Raw genomic sequence first — 21,272 nt, forward strand, 5'->3', positions numbered from 1 at the left:
TACTAAAACCAAACTAGACTGTTTTTTTTTTGGGGGGAGGTCCAGTCGTGGGGCCTGAACTCTGGGCCTGGGCGCTGTCCCTCAGCTCTTCAGCTCAAGGCTAGCGTTCTACCATTTGAGCCACAGTACCACTTCCAGCTTTTTTTTTTTTTCTTTTTGCTTATGTGGTGCTGAGGAATTGAACCCAGGGCCTCATGCATGCAAGGCAAGCTCTCTACCACTGAGCCACCTTCCCAGCCCCCGCCAAACTAGACTTTTAAGACAAAAATTCTACCAGAGGGGAAAAAAGGCCATTCTTTTATTTTTTGCAGAGGTTTTAACTCAGGGCCTGGGCACTAGCTCTAAGCTCAAGTCTGGTGTACTCCCACTTTAAGCCACAGCTCCACTTCAGGTTTCTGGTGTTTAATTGGAGTCTCATGGGCTTTCCAAATGGTCTGGCTGGCTTCGAACCATAAATCCCCAGATCTCAGCTTCCTGAGTAGCTAGGATTATAAGCATGGGCCGCCAGTGCCCAGCAAGGCTATTCTTATAAAAGTAAAATGTCAGTGCATCAGGGCTGGGAAGGTGGCTCAGTGGTAGAGTGCTTGCCTCACATGCATGAGGCCCTGGGTTTGATTCCTCAGCACCACATAAGCAGAAAAAGCCAGAAGTGACACTGTGGCTCAGGTGGAAGAGCACTAGCCTTGAGCTGAAGAACTGAGGGACAGTGCCCAGGCCCAGAGTTCAGGCCCCACAACTGACATCCCCCCCCCCCAAAAAAAAAAAAAAGTGCATCAAGAAAACCATTTGGTCCCCAGAACAGTTAATTAAAAAATACTGCTGTTTCTGCTTCACTTGCATGCACCCTTGCCAGCCCTTGGACTCTAGCTGCTTCTTGTGTGAGGCACTGTTCCCTTCTAGGCTAAATAAAAGCCTCCTTACACTGATGTCTCTGCTCCACACAGGTACGAAGATGCCCTGATCCTCTTGCTCACAGAAGTGTTGAATCGTATCCAATTCAGATACAACCAGGCCCAGCTTGAGGAGTTGGATGATGAGACTCTGGATGATGATGTAAGTGACAATACCCCCAACTGACCCTTAATCTGTGTTCCCTTTTGATAGTAACCAGACTAGAGGCTTACATCCTGTGACTCTGTGCTCTGGAAACTAAGTCAGAGTTGTTTTCAAATTGAGTTGTATACTTGACATTCTTATCTCCTACTGCTCTCCTTTGTCTCACTGATGGTAAAAAAAAAATGTTCAGTCGGCATTTAAACCTATGTGTACAGTGAGTAAGAACTTTGTGTCCTGTCTTGAATATCTGCCTCCATTCTTTACCTGAGCATCAAAGAATACCTGGCTGGGTACTGATGAAAATTAGAGATATTTAAATGATAAGACTAAAATTAAAATAGAATAAAATAGAAAAAACTAGAATGGAAGGAATTCTGTTTTGGAACAGCCTGTTAAAACAGGTTTTAGCTTTGGCGATCTAGGATAGAGGCCACAGAATTCAAATTGCTGAAAGGCCTCTAAGGAAGGTTGTCACTTGCCTGTGGACAACACCATAAGGGCCCTGATTTAGTAAGGTATGTATACATAGACTTATCCTTGGATGTTGTGGAAAGGCGGGAGTGATCCCGATGGGTGGGACAAAGTAAAGGTTTCCAAACCTTTCACAGGTGACTCTTTTTTTCCTCTGTACTGTTATGCCTGCAGGAGAAAAAGTGGGTTCTTCTGTATAGATTATAGCTTTCTGAGGAAATAGCTTGTTATGAAATCAATTTGTTGGGTTAAAGAATAATTCTAGCCTGGCTTTATAAAGTGTCAAATAACCTAGTTCTATCATTCTCTATTTCGTCAAAATTTTGTGTCTGAGACCAGACATGAGATAGAGAGAGAGTGGCAAGGAAGAGGACAGGATTCATTTGATGCCTTTGTTTCCCCACAGCAGCAGACAGAGTGGCAGCGGTACTTACGCCAGAGCCTGGAGGTGGTGGCCAAGGTGATGGAGCTTCTTCCCACGCACGCCTTCTCAACTCTGGTAACTCATCATTTGAAGGGGAAGGAAGAATCTGATTGGTTCCCTGTCCGTGTAGCATGTATGGCATATACTTCTTTGTCTCGCCCTCTCTTGCTATGTGCATCTGTATGTAACTTAGCCCTCTCCTGTGCGGGAGATGGACTCTAGAGCCTCATGGAATGCTACGCAAATAAATGCCTCACCACTCAGCTACACTTCTGACCCTAATGATTACTTATTAAACAGCAAAGACCTCTACTTTTTTGATGTTAACATTTTTTTGCAAACTTTTAGAAGCTCAGTCTAATCTTGAAGATAATACTAACTTTAAAAATGCCTTGATGCCTTCCATCAGTAGAGTGAAGGTGGCCAGACAACACAGCTGTGAAGCTGGCCTCTGTCCAACTCCCTGTGGCACGTTGCTAGTCCTCTGCCTGTGTTTTTGTGCTGTGCTCTTCAGTCATAATGTTGATTTCATTAAATGAATATTTATTTATTTATTTATTTATTTATTGTTGATCATGGAGCTTGAACTCAGGACCTGGGTGCTGTTCCTGAGCTCTTTAGCTCAAGGCTAGTGTTCTACCACTTTCAGCCACAGCTCCACTCGTGTGTCTGAGACCAAAAGCAAAGAGAGAATGGCAAGGAAGAGGACAGGATTCAGTTGATGCCCTTGTTTCCCCATAGCAGCAGACAGAATGGCAGCAGTACTTCCGCCAGAGCCTGGAGGTGGTGGCCAGGGTGATAGAGCTCAGACACAAAGCCAGCTTGGGCTGGCTTTGAACCCAGATCCTCAGATCTCAGCCTCCTGAAGTAGTTAGGATTACAGCCGTGAGCCACCAGCACCCAGTTAAACTAGTATTTATAATAGTGGTTATTTCATTGAATTCATATCTTCCTCTAAGGAAAGATAACTTACTGGGGTCAGCTTTTGTATATACGACCCAGCTGCATGGTGTTCTATGGAAAATGCTGCTTGGCCTTGAAGCCCGCTTCTCTTAGGCACATATAAAAGACACATATATGTCTTATTTTCATTTGTGATGTTTGTGGCAGCTTTAGAAAGAGCCAGCTCTAGTTATGAAGTCTTGGTTGCTGTGTGAACAGTGAAAACTGACTTTCAAATCATATAGCCTATCTTTTTACCTTGCTATGGACATTAACAAGGCATAATTTAATATTGTTTTCAAGGGCAATATTGTTTCTCTTTGTGCTTGAGGCGAAATACAGCCCCATCTTAGCTCTCAAAGGTTAGGTCATTTGGGGGCTGATGTCTCTTGCTAGGAATGTGATAGTCATATCCCAGCATCCTTTGCCATGCTCAAAAAAAATTCATACTATGGGGCTGGGAATGTGGCTCAGTGGTAGAGTGCTTGCCTAGCATGCATGAAGCTGCCCTGGGTTCAATTCCTCAGTAACACATTAACAGATAAAGCCAGAAGTGGCATTATGGCTCTTTTATAGAGTGCTAGCCTTGACCAAAAGAAGCTCAGGGACAGTGCCCAGATCCTGAATTCAAGCCCCAGAACTGGCCCCCACCCAGCAAATCATACTATTATGTATATTACATAATAGTTTCAACTATAAAAATGGGGTAGGTGGTGGACAGCAAAAGGAGCCTCCTCTTCCTAGCTGTATGTAAAGGTTCTTGGAGAAAAATTCTGGATTTTGACCCGTTCTCCATAGGTACTTGATGTTTTAATGTTAAAAACTTGTTGTTAAAACTTGCATTTATGATTAAAAAAAAATCTTTCTGTTTTCAGTTCCCAGTTCTTCAGGACAACTTAGAAGTTTATTTGGGATTACAGCAGTTTGTAGTTACTTCAGGGTCAGGTAAATTGGTTTTTATTTTCAAATTTAACCTAATATTTAAAAAAAAAATGGACCAGTAATAATCTGCTCTCTGTAGCTCCTCTTCCCCACAATTCTCACTTCTAAACAGAAGTTTAATCGTCCTGATGCAGAGAAGCTGTAGGGGCTGACATTGATTTTCAAAGAAAAGTTTGGAAAGAAGCTAATTGGGGCAAAGAAATAGTACTTACTAAAACCCCAGAATATTCTATGTTCTTTCAAATAGAGCTACTGAAAAGGAAAAGGCCATGCACTTTCCTGCCCTGTGCTCTTTGTCTGGTTGGTAAAATTACAATAGAGGAGCTGCTCTGAGCAGGCAGGCATGCTCACAGTGCAGCACCCTGCTTGGATGGTTCAACCCCCTACCTGGGTGGTTACCCCCTCTCTGTGGAGGAGAGCTGCAGAGCCTTTGGGCTGTGCTTTACAGACCGCCCTGATGATAATACTGAAAATAGCCTCCATTTATAGAGTACTCATCATATGTCAGGCATTGTGTTTCCCTGTGGTTTCATTCTTTCCACTGGCCTGTAACGTATAAGCACTGCTACTCATACTCCAGTTTTACAGAAGAGGACACTGACGTTCCAAGACCCACTGTCACATGGCTGGTTAATGCTCAGGATGGGAGTGGTGAAAAGATGACATAACTGACGTTTCTGCTAGGTGAAAACACCTGCAACTTGAGCCTCAGGTGTCCTTCCTGCCTGCCGTCTTCCTTCTGCAAATTCACTTGCTGCTCCTTGTGCCACTGCCCTGCAGGAGGTATACTGGTCCTGACCTCCAGCCCTTCTGCTGTCCCAGTGGCAGGCACCGAGCTGCTCAGAGGACAGCTTCCTCCTGGCTGTCATTCCCAGCAGTGCTTCCACTGGTCCTCTCCTGCTCTTTCTGAGGCTGCCCTTCCTGGTGGCCCCAGAGGGCTTGTTTCCATGTCTGTTAGCTTTGAAAACAACACAGTAAGCCCCAGGAGGCTGATGGGGCTTGGCAGATACTGGTCCTGGCTTTCAGTGGCTTACACAAACTTTAAAAAGGCATTTTTTCAAAGCAAACATGGCTGTAATATGCCTGTCATCACTAATGAAAAATCATTTGAATGTACAAATGCTAAACATTCCAGAATCCATCATGGGGAATAATTGTGCACAGGTGATCTCTCCCTCAGAGCCATTAACCCAAATTAGAATCTCCTCCAGACCCAAAGAACATTATGTGAATATGTATGTTTGTAGGTTTCTTTTGAAACAAGATGGCCTCAGACCATTACAAATTACAGATGTACAATACTATACCTTTCCCATTATTCTCCCTTCCTCCCTCCTTCCCTCTTTCCCTCCTTCCCTCTGTCATTTTGCCACCCAAGCCTAGGCATCCAGCTCAGCCTCTTCCTGGTTATTTTGGAGACTGAGTCTAGTAAACTTTGCTTTCTACGCTGGCCTTGTCATGATCCTCCTGGGTAGCTAGGATTATAAGTATGAGCCTACACCATTATTCTTGATCTATAACAAATATCAACTATGTTAATGTCCCCACCCACAATTGACCCTAGATTTCCTATTCATCTTTATGGTGAGTCTGTCTAGGTAAAATCTGCGGTGGGTATTTTTTAATCCTTTTTAGACTATTGATAACTCAGAGCTTCACATTCTAGAAAGAGAATACATTTCCACTAAATTAAATATCACATACCTGTCCTCATTGAAACCCATTTACTGGCAGTTTCACAGAGCATTTGGCTCTTCCAGAGCATTTATAAATCTTTTCCCAGCACTGATCTGTGGTGCATATCACATGGCAAAACCTCTCAGGCCAGTGAAATGCTTATTTCCTGCTTTAAAATGAACTTTCTTCTCCATGACAAAGCATTCTCTCATGCCTTAGTGGCTCAGAAGCCAAGTTTCCAGTGCAGAAAGCTATTAAAAAAAAAATTGAAATTGCTGAGTACAGTTTGTTCCCTGGTTCCCATGGCCATTTGCCCCTCCAAATAACTTCCCTGCTATATTGGTCTGCCTTTCTGCCTCTCACTAGAAATCATGTTATCTTTTCTCTTCACAGCTTGTGGCCTCTCTCCTTTCATTTGCATTGACTTAAGCCCAGCCTCTACTTTTTTTTTTTTTTTTTTAAACCCTGCTTTTAGTGCTGGGGGTTGAACCCAAGGCCTCACATATGCACTCTGTTGAGCTGTATCTCTGGCTCTTCAGCCTGTAATTCTAGTGTCTCATCTGACACATGTGACAGTGGGAGTCAAGGCACCTTTGCTGCTGCTATGATCATTGGAGACCATTGGGTGTGTCAGTGAAACCTGTAGGACTGTTCTTCAGCTCAGAGCCCGCCTTTCCCTGCTTTGCTAGTACATTCATATTTGGAAGAGTGGGTGTACTTACTGTTACCATGCCAACCCCGATCTTGTCTCCAAGTCCTCAGGAAAGACCAAGGCAAGCACATCTGTATGGCATGGCAGTTTCCTGACGGTTGTTGTATGGCACTTGTGCTCCTTGCAGGCCATCCTTGACTCTCACTATCTGTCTGTTGTGGATTAGGAAACTCTTTGGTGTTGTATCCATTTTATGTGTGGCTGTGCCACTCATCATGGATAGCTTCCTTCAGTTAGAAATAACTTCTTTTTTTTGGGGGTGGGGGGAGGGAGTCCAGTCGTGGGGCCTGAACTCTGGGCCTGGGCGCTGTCCCTCAGCTCTTCAGCTCAAGGCTAGCGCTCTACCACTTGAGCTATAGCGCCACTTCCAGCTTTTTTTTTCTTTTTGCTTACGTGGTGCTGAGGAATCGAACCCAGGGCCTCATGCATGCAAGGCAAGCGCTCTACCACTGAGCCATCTTCCCAGCCCCTCGAAGTAACTTCTTTATAACTATTTTGCTTAGCCATGCAAGCTTTCTTGTTTGCATGACAAGGCATTGTTTTCTCTACAATATGTAAGCATTCATTCCTTGCTCTGCTTGGGTTCATTTATGACTTGTTTGTTCTCTTGGAGTGGAATACCTTAAGCACTAATTTTCATGCTTTCACCCTCCCTCATGACCCTCAAACAAGGAAACTAAATGATGCTTTCCATTAAGATGCCCCTCCCTGGGCAGCAATTTGCAGAGGAGCTGTTCTTTGGATGTAGCTTAGAACACGTTTAGGCTACTTCAGGATGACTTAGAGGATACTTGAAAAGTCTTTCTCTAAACTTACATATAGCACGATCTCACTTAAGATTCTACTTTATCGATGTTCTGTGCTTTGGGGGGAAATATAAGCCTTAGCCAGAATGGAAAAAAGTGCAAGTCAATATGAACAGCTCTTCGCTCCCCCTCCCACACCCACTATAGTTGGTACCTTGAATAATTTTGTGGCAGGACAGATAGGTTTTTAGACTGGAGGCAGATAGCATTTTGGATACGTCTAGCCTCTATTGTCTGTCTGCTTTTCAGACAGAACAGGAAAGAACCACCTGCCCTTTTACTCAACACAATGCTTCCTTCCATGACATATATATGTTGAGGTGAACTGTAAGGACTTTCAGTTTTGTGCAGTAGTCAGTGGTCAGAAATTTCCCATGCTTCAGCCTAGTAGTTTCAAATGCATAGTATTTCCAGTCTACTTTCTATTCTAGGCACTATGCTTTGCCAGATGAATCAGGGCAAGTTTAGAGGGGAGAGATTGGGATGGCAACGATTCTCAGGAGAGTAAAAGGGATTAGAGGGGGCCTAGAACCGTACTTTTTTTTTTTTTTTTTTTATTGTGTTCCAATTTTGCCACGAGAATGGTGAATTGCATGGCAGCACAGCCCTGTCATTTAGCAAGGCAAGCCTCTCAACCCTTAGGGGTTTATCCTGAAACAGTGGTGGGCACAGGCAGCAGGTTTGGCATATTGCTTAGAGTAGCAGCTCTGCCCTGGAAATAGGACCGTGTTGGGCACATTACTGATGAGGCCTCCCTGAGTGTGTTTTCTTGTATGTACAGTTTTGCTGGTATCAATACCTTACCATCTTTGGAGGCATCAGGATGGAATTCCTCTGTGTTAGTGTATCCGAGGCCCTCTGTTCCTTCCCTTCCACTCTGTCCCGCCTGTGGCAACACATGTAGATAGACTTTTAGGTGGAAGCTGTGCCCAGTGTTCCTGCGTGGTCCTGGGAAGCAATCTGTAGGTGGCTAGGTTTGGTGAATTGGTTTTGTCCCCAGCAGCTGGTCTGAAGGAACTGCAGTCTGTAATGACTGAAGTGACTGGTATGTTATGTTCCAGGACACAGGCTGAACATCACTGCGGAAAACGACTGCCGGCGCCTGCACTGCTCCCTGCGAGACTTGAGCTCTCTGCTGCAGGCTGTGGGCCGCCTGGCCGAGTACTTCATTGGGGACGTGTTTGCTGCTCGCTTTAATGACGCCCTCACAGTCGTAGAGAGGTAGGTGGGCTGCCCTAGTACTCGCCCTCTTCAGAACTTACCTCCCCTTCTGTGCGGGACAGCTGTTGTGTGTACATTCCTGTCTCTGGCACCAGCTCTGAGAGGGGCTTCACTGTTAGCTTTTCTGAACTTCACTTGTTTCATATGGAAAATGAAGGGGAACCATTTATCATGAGAGTTAAATAAGGTGCTTAGCATAAGCCAACCATGTAACAGAGCAGTGGACACATCTGTTACCTCACTGATGATCTTGTGTAGAGATACAATAAAAATGGTGTTGGATTAGAACGAGCCAGTTGGAGTCAGTGTCCAGTCCTTCCTTACATGATTTAACAGCATGAAGAAAACAAGTAGGCAGCTCGCTGCCAGAGTTGAAAGTTGTCTGTGGTCTGTCCAGTGCCGTAGGGGCCTGGCCTGAGAGTGAGTCCAGCCTGGCTCCTTTCATACCCGCTCTGTTTTGGATCTTTGCATGAAATGTGGCTGCATTTGACGGGGGAAGGTTTTCCTTTGCACAGTCCTTCCCACACTTGCACTCTAAAAGTCACAGGTAAGCCGTAAGAGATTCAAACCATTTCAAGGGTTGATTAGATCAAAGCTGGCTATGTGTGAGTCCAGCCTGAAGACCTAGAGCCCTTAAGCTTTCAAGGGTGCAAATAGGCTCCTTGCTGGGTCACATGCATGCACTGAGTCCCAGTAGCTGACTTCTGTCCACACCCAGTTTTTCATTAACTGTTATTTCTTAGCTTAAAATTTTTAAACCCTTCAAAGATTAAAATTTTAAGTTTCTTGAAAGCCAGGTTATATTAACAGTAAAAGCACCATACAATATTGGGAATTCTTTTGCGGGGTGGGGGTGTTGGTGTGTGTGCGTGGTCCTGGGGCTTGAATTCTGGGTCCAAATGCTATCCCTGAGCCTCTTTGTGCTCAAGGCTAGCCACATTACCACTTCTTGGTTTTTTTCTGAGTAGTTTGTTGGAGATAAGAGTCTCATGGGCTTTCCTGCCTGGGCTAGCTTTGAACTGCAAACCTCAAATCTCAACCTCCTGACTAGCTAGGATTATAGGTGTGAGCCACTGGTGCCTGGCCAATAGTGGGAAATTTTTTAAAGTAGGTTTGCATGTTTTATTTAATTTTATTGTGTGTAGAGAAACAGTATTGCCATTGTACTTTTGAGTCAATTGTGGCTTAGAGGTAGTTAGTATACCTTGTCCATTTTACATGGTTTATGAGAGAGAGAACCCATGGAATTTAACTGCTATGCTCTTGCCAAACAACAGCATGTCTAATTCCAGTTTGTCTGTCTTCATTTGCACTAATTTTTAGCTGGGATAGGATATGGAACCCATGGATTAGATGTCCATTGTTTTAGTTTACTCGAGCAATACTGACATGTCTGTCAGTCATTATAACTGGGGTGAGAGTGTATCAGAGATCCCTTGTCATTATCTTATAAGTCCTATGTATGCCTCTCTCCCTGTCAGTGCTGAGCAATGCTTGCTATTTGTGCATTTGAATTACAGTGTGAAAAGAAGGCTCTTTCTTATGACCTAACTAGTCAGTGTGGTTAATACATATACAAGCATTTGTTAGCCCTTTTGTATTTACAATACCTTGACCATAGTCATTAAATAATCTTCTAAGCATTTTTTAAAAATTAAATGTAATATATTCCATTATATCCATCCTATTTTTAAGACTTCGTTTTTTTTTTTTTTTTGGCCAGTCCTGGGGCTTGAACTCAGAGCCTGGGCACTGTCTCTGAGCTTCTTTTGTTCAAGGCTAGCACTCTACCACTTGAGCCACAGCACTACTTCCGGCTTTTTCTGTTTATGTGGTACTAAGGAATCGAACCCAGGGCTTCATGCATGCTAGACAAGCACTCTACCACGAAGCCACATTCCCAGCTCTTTTAAGACTTGGTACCATAAATATTTTAGTGAATGTCTTTGTACAGAAATCTTCATGTCTGTCTCAGATTATTTTCTTTGGGTAAAATTAAAGATCTAGTGTGGATTCTTTTGTTTTGAAAAAGTCTGCGGTTAGGGCATTTCCTTGCTGGTACCTTGTCAGTTTTGTTCATTTTTGTCCTTATCCTTAAAGTCCATTTTCACCTGTTTCTTTGCCAACAGGTTGGTTAAAGTCACTCTATATGGATCTCAGATTAAACTGTACAACATTGAAACAGCTGTGCCATCGGTGTTGAAACCTGACCTCATTGATGTGTGAGTAGATTGGTGTACGTGCCTCCTTAAGAAAGGCCACATTCTTGCCTTCAGACAGTTAGATAGAGGGAAGGGAGTAGTGGCTGCCAGGGTTAGGGGTGTGACTCTTAAACTCTAAGTGTAGAATGAAGATTCTAATAAGAGAATATTCTAGAGAGAGTATTGGCTTGTGTGTCTGAGATAGGGTACTGGAGGGAGTGGAATTTGTTGGATGATGAGCCAGGAGGAGAAGGTGGTTCTGTAGAACAGGCATTGAAAGCAGCGGAACTGCAGGCGAGGAAAGCTTATAGTTAGGGAGGGGAGGCTGCAAGGCCCTCCAGGACTGCTGTGGGGACACCTTCGTAGGTTTTTGTTTTTTTTTTGCCAGTCCTGGGGCTTAGACTCTGAGCCTGAGTGCTGTCCCTGAGCTCCTTTTGTTCAAAGATAACTCTCTACTGCTTGAACCGTAGCACCACTTCTGGCTTTTTTTCTGAGTAGTATAGACTTTCCTGTCCAGGCTGGCTTCAAACCACGATCCTCAGATCTCAGCCTTCTGAGTAGCTAGGATTACAGGCGTGAGCCACCATTGCCAGCCCACCTTTGTATCTTTTAATAGATCAATCACTGCAACTGCAAGTGTGTGAATAAAAATACTTTAATACTCACAAGACACTCAGACACTAGATTGGGTATGGGGAGAGTTTTGTGAGGGTTTTTGGTCTATTGAGTCGGCAGAAACCTCTGGTGTCCTAATTCAGTCTGACACCACTAGAGGTAGTGGCCCATTCTAGAAAATGAATAAAATGGAGGAGAAGGTTGTGGGAATCCCAACATACTGCTGCTGGCTGTAATCACAGAGCCTGCAGCTGGCATGGGAATGGTAAGAAGAGGACAATCTCAGCGACTGAGCCCTCTGCCTATGGAATCTGATACTACCTCCAGATTACTACTAGTATAAGATAGGATGGCTAGGACAAGAAGATACTCATAGAGCTGCTTCTGCTGGCCTCCCTGCATGTGTGTGGTCATCCAGGAGCTTCTGGTTTTTCTGGAAGTACAATTAGCTGATTAAATTACTAGAGAGCCAAAAGGTTCCACTCTGAGCTGGTTCCAAGGTTCCTCTGGTAGCCAGGCTTCCATCCTGTGGCTATGAACTCACTATTAAGGTGTGTTTAGGTGTGTTTGAAAGGATGTTCTGTAGGTAACAAAGACTACCTTTCACTCTGCTCTAAAGCAGTTGGACAAACCAAGGACAAAAGGCCAAATATTTTAAAACAAAGTATTGCTATGGTCAACTCAGGACATCATAAAGGGTATAAGAGCTGTCAGTCAGAGCTGTGGACAAAACCAAAACAAATACAGTATCAAAAGCAAGACAGAGAAGGATACAGAGAATGTGTTCCTTAAGAGATTCTCATTTTGGGCTGGGAAGGTGGCTCAGTGGTAGAGCGCTTGCCTTGCATGCATGAGGCCCTGGGTTCGATTACTCAGCACCACATAAGAAAAAAGTCGGAAGTGGCGCTGTGGCTCAAGTGGTAGAGTGCTAGCCTTGAGCTGAAGAGCTGAGGGACAGCACCCAGGCCCAGAGTTCAAGCCCCACAACCGGACCCAAAAAAAAAAAAGAGATTCTCATTTTGGTAGGATGGCAAAAGGCTCAAGATTTTTGCATAATAAATAAGACCCTTGGGTTATTTTGAAGCAAAACGTCTAGGGATTATACTTTGATGAGCCTATAGATAGGGGAAACCACTAGGAAAGCAGCGAAGAGAAGAGATAGAGGGCCTAAGGGCTGAGTCTTATCCCAGAGATTCCCTACACTAGGCCTGCTCTGTGCCAAATTCTGTCCACTTCCTGCTTTTGTAAATAAAGTGTCAAAGGAAAAAATTACAATTTAAAAGACTGTGGGTGTTGGTAGTGCTGGGGATTGAACCTGAAGCATGCTAGGTAAGTGTTCTACCACTCCTCAATTAATATTGCCAGCCCCCTTTTACTTTTATTTTGGGATGGGGTCTCTCTATGTTGTCCAGGCTGGCCTCAACTCATCATCATCCTGCTTAGCCTCCTGAGTGCTGGGATTACAGATGTGCACCATCATGCCTACGCTCAGCAAAAAATCTTAATTGCCTTTATTTTTCAGTTTTAGAATATAATGTTTCGGTGAGCTGGGTAGAGGAGGTTGCTTTTATAAACAGAAAAGGTTTGAAGAAACAAAAGTAGAGAGAGGAAATGGTCATCTCAAAGTTACTTTCTCTGCAAGTAGGAACAGGGAGACAATACTAGCAAAGCAAGTGATTGCCTTTTTTGTGAAAGGATCAAGGCAGAGGGAGCTTCTTCTTGGCATTTGAAAGTACCTGACTGGGGAAATCTTGTTGTTAGTTTTCTAATCCTGAATTCTAGGATCATCAAGTGAGCAGTTTAGTTTCATCTTGGTGACCGTGATTGATACTTGTGTTTGAGTGACTCTACTATGAGTTTTAGCTGGTGTTTTGGAGCTCAAGGCAGCAGCTTTGTCCCAAACGGTGGGCACCTGTGACTTTTATTTAACTCAAGTTTGCTATCTATGCCATGCCCATTCATTTATGTATCATCTATGGCTGCCTTTGTTGAATGTTTGAGTTGAATGGTTATGACAGGGGGGATGGCCTACAAAGCCTACAGTACATACACTATGATTTATGATTTGCCTATTCCTAGTATACAGCATTCCTGAGCTGCAAATTAAATAAATGATGGGAAGACAAACTTTTTAAAAAGCTGATTTCTTCTTTAAGAATTAGAGAAAGTTGTGAGGCATCTGTTGAGAAAGATGCCAATTTGCTCATGAACATGAGTTGTTCCCTATGACTGCAGGGAGCATACAAGCCCCTCCCAGCCTTGGGAGCCCTAAATGTGCTAGATTGAAGTCCTCTGATTCCAAAGACTTGGAAGTCTGTATTAGTGCTAGTTTGACATAGCTAGTGCCCCAGTATCTGAGAGAATAATTTACAGGAGGAAGGTTTTATTTAGTTGATGTTTCAGAGGAATCAGTCCATGGAAAGAAAGCTTAGCCTCCTAAGCTAGGGCAGAACACCACAGCAGCTGAAGCCTGTATCTGGGGAGAGCTGTTCACTCCTGGAAGACAGAAGCAGGGGAGAGGGGAAGGGATTGGGACCCAGAGTAGTCCCACCAGCTGGAGATAAAGTGTTGAATGCACGAGCCTGTGGGGGACTTTTTTTTTTGGGGGGGGGGGGGTCCGGTCGTGGGGCCTGAACTCTGGGCCTGGGCGCTGTCCCTCAGCTCTTCAGCTCAAGGCTAGCGCTCTACCACTTGAGCCACAGCACCACTTCTGGCTTTTTTTCTTTTTGCTTATGTGGTGCTGGGGAATCGAACCCAGGGCCTCATGCATGCAAGGCAAGCGCTCTACCTCTGAGTCACCTTCCCAGCCCTGTGGGGGACATTTTATATTTAAACCATAACAGTGTTCTTTCCCCCTTTGGTTTTGTGTTTAAAACATAAGTAAAGGTAGAATGATTTATGGATTTGAATACAAAATACAAAATCACTGTCTTTTCCCTATAAATTCCAAACTTTTTTTTTTTTCTTGCCAATCCTAGACTTGAACTTAGGGCCTGCATGTGTCCTTGAGCTTCTTTCTCAAGGCTCACTTTCTACCATTTGAGCCACAGCTCTACTTCCTGTCTTTTTTTTTTTTTTTTTGGGTCTGGTCGTGGGGCCTGAATTCTGGGCCTGGACGCTGTCCCTCAGCTCTTCAGCTCAAGGCTAGCGCTCTACCACTTGAGCCACAGCACCACTTCTGGCTTTTTTCTTTTTGCTTACGTGGTACTGAGGAATCGACCCCAGGGCCTCAGGCGTGCAAGGCAAGCGCTCTACCACTGAGCCACCTTCCCAGTCCCCCCCTCCCCCCTTTTTTTTTTTTTTTTGAAAGTAGGTAATTGGAGAAGAGTCTGCCAGTCCTGCCTGGGTGGCTTTGAACCATGATCGGATCTCAGCTTCCTGAGTTGCTAGGGTTATGGGTATGAGGCCACTGGCTCCTGAATTCATGTCCAAATCCTTCCTTCCTTCCTTCCGTCCTTCCTTCCTTCCTTCCTTCCTTCCTTCCTTCCTTCCTTCCTTCCTTCCTTCCTTCCTTCCTTCCTTCCTTCCTTCCTTCCTTCCTTCCTTCCTTCCTTCCTTCCGCTTAAACTCAGGGCTTGAGCTTCTTTTACTCAAGGCTAGCACCCTACCATTTGAGCTACAATGCCACTTCTGGCTTTTCCTGTTTATGTGATAATGAGGAATCGAACCCAGGACTTCATGCATGCCAGGCAAGCACACTACCACTAAGCCACATTCCCAATCCCACCCCCACCCCCCATTAATACTTTAGCATGAATCTCTTTCATGTAAGGTCAATCTCCTCCACAATGGTAACATGATCAACACTCAAAGGGTTTAATGGATGAAGTAATAATGTGGTTTGTACTCAAATGTCTCCAGTTGTCCCAGGAATGTTACAACTAATTACAAACCATATGTTAACTTCCTGCTATAACCTAGATCAGACTTCAGTCATGCATGGAGTACACAAGCATGTGTGTGAGATGGTTACTGTCTTTGCTTTGGGGTCCTATCAAGAGGCCCCTATTGTGAGTTTGCCCTGTAGTTGTACATTGAGTTTTATTGTAAAGTGCTATCTGCCTGTATCCTAGCTCTGTCCCTGAAAGGTCCCAGAAGCAGGAACACTAGTAAGTGTAGCCCCTCATACCCAGGTCTGAAAGGAGCCAGTGTGCCTTAGAGAAATCCTGTAAGACCAAGGCAGGGTGGTCTTGGGGAAGATTGTGGTTTGAGGAAGTGTGGTGTGAGGGTTGGTAACATTCCACAAGGACACATGGGGGCTGGCTTAATAGGCTTTTCTGATCACCAGTAGAAAATAAGGATGCAGGGCTGGGAAGGTGGCTCAGTGGTAGAGCGCTTGCCTTGCATGCATGAGGCCCTGGGTTTGATTCCTCAGCACCACATAAGCAAAAAGAAAAAAGCCGGAAGTGGTGTTGTGGCTCAAGTGGTAGAGCGCTAGCCTTGAGCTGGAGAGCTGAGGGACAGCGCCCAGGCCCAGAGTTCAGGCCCCAAGACCGGACCCGAAAAAAGAAAATAAGGATGCTGTTGATGGTGCGTGTGTGTGAGAATAGATTTACATATGAATCCATATTGATTCTTGATTTATATAGATATAAATTCATGTAGAGTTTATATATTCATATTGATCTAAAGAAGAGATAGGAGGAAAACCTTGATAGAAGAAGATTGCCAGCAGAGAAACAGAAAAGGAAAGATAAAATTAGAACAATAACCAGTTGCTGATGATTTTAGGTAGGGCCTCCAGTTTGTTTATTTCATCTCGTAGTGACACCCACAGGTTGCTTAGTAACTATTACAGAAAGGGGAGAAATTACATTTAGGTAGATTACAGGTATGGAATCTCTTTTACAACTGCATTGCCTTAGTAAGATTTATTGTTGAGCATCTTGGGCATCTATTTTACTACACATTAAATGCAGTAGGACCCTAGGCAGAAAGGAATCATGGTCTCTGCCACCTCAGTTCTCCTCTAGCCAGACAGATGGACAAGGGAAGCTTGAACTTTAGATTGTCATATTGAAACCCAATTTACAAAGCCGAAATATCTGGTACTTATCTGCATCTTGGTTTGCAGCTGTAGGTATTAAATTTTCACTAGTTCTTATCACTTTGTTGATTCTGATCTTACAATTTTACCTCTTCTCAGTGAACTTATATATTTTGTATATTATAGAAAGATTGGGTAAGATCTGATAGACATTCAGTGACCACCATCTGTGTTCTAGGTGGCCATATGGAGGTGATGAGTAGTTGAATTTTTAGCTCCTGGATGGGCAGGTTAATGATTTCCATGCTATCTCCATGTCCTGGAACAGCTAGCACAGTGGATAGTTCCTAAATCCAGTGGAAACAAGTATCATGCTAGTTCTCCTGACCTGTGGATCACATCTCCCCTCCTTTTCACAGGCATGCCCAGTCACTGGCTGCCCTCCAGGCCTACTCCCACTGGCTAGCGCAGTACTGCAGTGAGGCCCACCGGCAGAACACTCAGCAGTTCGTGACGCTCATCTCCACCACGATGGATGCAATCACACCCCTGATCAACAACAAGGTCTTGCTTGAGACAATGAATGCCACACTTTGTATATGACTTTGCCTGTCCTTCTGTCTATATATCTGTTTACCTGAGAACCAAAATGTTACACTGTGATGCAAGTGTTATTTTGTGTTCCATTTTAGTTGTAATACACAACATTCCAATATAACTTTGCTTTTTAGTTCTCTAAAGTCGCACATGTATACATGCTCACTATGAAAAACTTAAATGTTGTTCAAATCTGTGGACTAAAAGGAGTTGCTGTCTTGAATCCCTCCCCCTGAACAGGGCAAGTACCGCCAGCAGTTGGTTTCATGTTCTTTTAGACCTTTCCTCTTATTTCCATATGTCGGAGCTATGGGTAGCTACAGATAATGCTTCTTTAGTTGCTTTTACATATGAGCAGCTTCTGTTTTTCCTGTTGCCCAAGGTTGTTCTTTCATGGGACTTTGGATTTTTCATTGAAAGGAGTGTGTGGCTTTTATGTGCATCTTGTACACGTTAGGGGTCCTGCAGTGTGGGCTTTCCTCAAGTGGAGCTATTAGTAAAGTTATATCCTTTATGTATCCTGTATGTAAGCAATACTAAGTAGCGCTCCAAGACTACCAGTTGATGTTCCTAGATCCGGTTTACTTCTCGTATTTCTTTTATCATAGTTTTAATCATATCTAGTACTGTTTATCACTTTTGTCAGTGTGTTAATAAGAATAATGTGTCATTTTCCATAAATGTATGTTATCTATAAAGACAAAGTGCAACTGTAAAGTTACACTTTGTAAAAAAGTTGTGTTATTCCCTAAGGTGCCTATTCCATAAATTTACCAAGCTGTTGCTGACTTTCAGGCTTCCCTCACTAGAGAAAGTTACTGGGGATCCTCCTGAAATTCATGTACTTATGAATGTAACAGTTTAGAGTAAATGGGGATGAGGAACATTTTATAGTTCTTGGATTTTTTTGTTGTTGTTGTCGTTGTTGGCTGTGGAGCTTGAACTCAGGGCCTGGGCACTGTTCCCTGAGCTCTTTTGCTCAAGGCTAGTGTTGTACTTTGAGCCACAGCTCCACTTCTGGTTTTCTGGTGGCTTATTGGAGATAAGAGTCTCATGGACTTCCTTGCCCAAGCTGGCTTTGAACCGCGATCCTCAGATCTCAGCCTCCTTAGTGGCTAGGATTACAAGCCACCAGCAGTGCTTGGAAGTTATGCTATTTCTTTCCTAAATAATCGGGACACCCTGACTTTGATGTGTCTTACCAGTGTTAGGTCTTATCTATAAAAAATTCTCTTGAGGGGCTGGGAAGGTGGCTCAGTGGTAGAGCGCTTGCCTTGCATGCCCGAAGCCCTGGGTTCGATTGCTCAGCACCACATGAGCAAAAAGCCGGAAGTGGCGCTGTGGCTCAAGTGGTAGAGCACTAGCCTTGAGCTGAAGAGCTGAGGGACAGAGTCCAGGCCCAGAGTTTGAGTCCCACGACGGACCTTCCCCCCCACACCCCCCACTCCTCGCAAAAAAAAAAAAAATTCTCTTGAGGCTGAGGATGTGGCTCAAAGGTAGAACGTGCTCAATTTGCACAAAGCCCTGGGCTTTAATCCCTAATATTCATCTTCCCACAAGTTACCTCTTTTGCAAAGATGGAAGTGACATTGCTACTTGGTAAGTTTTGTTAGGCATGCTGAGGTGAAGGAAACGAGACACTGGTGTGACTGATAAATTGTGAAAGGAAGGGCTGAGTGAGCGCTTGTCTTGGTAGGAGCCAGAGGAGTGATGTAAAGAATCTCTCGTTGTTTGCCAGGCTTTGGTGGCTCATATCTGTAATCCTAGCTACTTACAAGGCTGAGACCTGGGAGATTGTAGTTTGAAGCTAGCCTGTGCAGAATAGTCCTTGAGACTCAATTTTTATTAACTAGAAAAAAGCTGGGCTTGATTCATGGCTCAAGTGGTGGAGCACCACCCATGAGCAAACAAGCTGAATAAGAAAGAGCACAAGGTACTGCGTTCAAGCCTCCCAAACTGGAAAAAAAATCTTCATTGTTTGAAGCAGGACGTGGATGGCATACCAGGGAGTGCTGTGATCGTATAATAGCTCAAGAATGCCACTGTGGGTTCTTGAGCTGAGAAGTGATTTAAGTTCAAAGATGCCAGTGTCTGGGAAAAGAGAACAGGAAATGATAGTGCAGAAACAGATGCTGTGGAGGTGGCAAAGGCCACAGGAACCTTGTGGCTGACAGTCATCAGGGACAAGATTCTGCAGGTGGATCCTGGGTGGTGTGGTTCAGCAGCTAACAACCATGTGTGGCATGTGACAGCCACCTCTGTGGTCTGTGTCGTTTCAGCCACATGGGGGATGTTGTGAGCTAGCATGTCCTCTTCTGTTTCCAGGTCCAGGACAAGTTGCTATTATCTGCGTGCCACTTACTGGTTTCATTGGCCACCACCGTGAGGCCTGTCTTTCTGATCAGCATTCCTGCAGTGCAAAAGGTATTCAACAAGATTACAGATGCCTCTGCCCAGCGGCTTGCTGATAAGGTGAGAGGTGGCTTTGTTTGGACCAGCATGTGGCTTATGGGGTACTGGGGTAGTGGGCCTGATGACACAGCCCACTGCACTTGTGCTGTGTGTGCTTCCTTGCTAAGGCACACAGGGAGGGTGCTGACCCTGCTGGGGCTCTCATGCGTGTGCCTGGGCACGAAGGTTGGGCTTTTAGAAAGCATCATTTGACCAGTGTTGTGAGAGTCCTCCTTGTGTTTTCATTGGCTCACCACAGTCTGGTTTCTGCTGTTGTGCACTTGGCTTTTTGAAGATGGAGAAGCACCAGGCAAGTGTGTTTTCTGAGAAGCCTTCTGGGAAGCTCAAGCTGGACAGTGGGGTAGGGTGGGTGTAACAGGAGGGGTGCAGAAGCACTTCTTCAGAACACCAGAATATGAGAAAGGTGTTCTCTCAGTCCTGTTCTGAGTGGTTCCTTAAGGCAGTAGCTAAGGGCCATGGTAGATTTAATGTCTACAGTGGGGTTTCACTTCTATAATGCTGCATCTATGAATGAGGGCCTCTGGAGGCCAAGACTGTCTATGCCTGACTCAGGGTTCTAAACCTTGAGCCTTCTTAGAAATGGGCCAACTTTGATGAGCACAGCTCTGCCCAGGCTGTAAGAAAGGAGCCTGGGACTTGAGCTCTAAGTGTGCATTGAAGCCAAAGGCCAGCAGCTGGCGCAGCTATCTGTCTGTTTTGACTCTGATGGATGCCTTTGGGTCTCTCCTAGGCTCAGGTGTTGGTGTGCCGGGCTCTCTCTAATATCTTGCTGCTCCCATGGCCAAATCTCCCCGAGAGTGAGCAGCAGTGGCCTGTGCGCTCCATCAGCCACACCAGCCTCATCTCCGCCCTGTCCCGGGACTATCGCAACCTGAAGCCCAATGCTGTCGCCCCACAGAGAAAGATGCCCCTGGATGACAGTAAGTGGGCCCCTGGTCAGGGACAGTCCAGAGAGCTGGGTAGGGTTGACATGGCTCCTCCTTTATGGCAGAGAATTGTGTCTTAGGTTCAGGAGGTGAATTTAGTCATTAGTTCCCGTGCTTGCTAAGTGGAAAACTCAGGTGCGGGAGGTAGAATTCCACTTAGCCATGAAATTCGGTTAGCATGTGGGCTGGATATACTTCCTGGGTGCATGTACCTGGTGTTCGGCAAAAATGTAGGAAGTGCTAGCGAACATGGAAATGACCCTGGAAGGTGCTGTCTGTAGTGCCTTCCACCGAGAGGACAGCTACAGTGACTGCCATCACGTCAGATGAGCAGCAGAGCACTTCCCCTTTGCTCTAAGGGAAGGCTTTGAAAATTGAAACCCTCAGATCTCAGTCTCCTGAGTAGTTACCATTAAGGTGTGAGCCATAGCCACCAGCACCTGGCAGAAAGTGAAATTTTGAAGTGTGTTTTCTTTTTGTTTTCCTTTTTCTGCTTGACGTAGATTTGTAGTTAACATAGATGAGAGTCACGGATATCTGCAGGTATACTATTCCATGACTTTAGATCCATCCTCAAACATCAGACATTCCCAGCCCCACTCTTCAAAGTTTGCTGTTTACGGGCTGGGAAGGTGGCTCAGTGGTAGAGCGCTTGCCTTGCATGCCTGAGGCCCTGGGTGTAATTCCTCAGCACCACATAAGCAAAAAGAAAGAAAAAGAAAGCAAAAAGAGTGGCACTGTGTCTCAAGTGGTAGAGTGCTAGCCTTGAGCTGAAGAGCTGAGGGACAGCGCCCAGGCCCAGAGTTCAAGTCCCATGACCGGACCAAAAAAAAAAAAGTTTGCTGTTTGCCTGATCCTGGTTCTAAGTATATTTGAAATTCTGTAATTCATTTAATTCTCACATTAGCTTTATAAGTTAGGACTGCTAATTGTCCTGATTTTATCTGTGAAGAAACTAAGACATGGGAAGACTGACTTGCTTGCCGAGGGGATTAAATGCAGCTCTTGTGGAGTTGTGTTTATAAGGTACAATGGTCCCCTTTTCTAACTTGATCTTACTTGGTAATTGTATCAGTCAGCACAGACTGGAAGAAAGACTCAGATTTGCTCATGTTTCCTGTCCAGCCCTGGATATAGGGACAGGGAGATCATTTCCAGCCATAGGCTGGTGAACGCCATCTTGGCATGGGTGGGAGGGCACATGGTAAATGCTGGAGGACATG

At 44.7% G+C, this 21,272-nt stretch overlaps 1 protein-coding gene across 3 annotated transcripts in view; it reads left to right on the forward strand.

Moving 5' to 3' along the window:
- The window catches only part of Xpo6 (exportin 6), an 87,839-nt gene that overhangs the window by 55,321 nt on the left and 11,246 nt on the right, over positions 1-21,272 (forward strand). For 2 of the 3 annotated variants that reach the window (XM_042666582.1, XM_042666584.1), the window contains 8 exons: positions 945-1,053; positions 1,934-2,026; positions 3,769-3,838; positions 8,092-8,251; positions 10,381-10,473; positions 16,474-16,618; positions 18,977-19,123; positions 19,854-20,043. In XM_042666582.1, coding sequence (XP_042522516.1) covers positions 945-1,053; positions 1,934-2,026; positions 3,769-3,838; positions 8,092-8,251; positions 10,381-10,473; positions 16,474-16,618; positions 18,977-19,123; positions 19,854-20,043 — 1,007 coding nt within the window. The remainder of the gene's footprint in view (positions 1-944; positions 1,054-1,933; positions 2,027-3,768; positions 3,839-8,091; positions 8,252-10,380; positions 10,474-16,473; positions 16,619-18,976; positions 19,124-19,853; positions 20,044-21,272) is intronic. The other variant, XM_042666583.1, reaches the window with a different exon arrangement.

This window comes from Dipodomys spectabilis, unplaced genomic scaffold (genome assembly GCF_019054845.1).
Source record: "Dipodomys spectabilis isolate Male_0828 unplaced genomic scaffold, ASM1905484v1 ptg000366l, whole genome shotgun sequence".
Classification (NCBI taxonomy): domain Eukaryota; kingdom Metazoa; phylum Chordata; class Mammalia; order Rodentia; family Heteromyidae; genus Dipodomys; species Dipodomys spectabilis.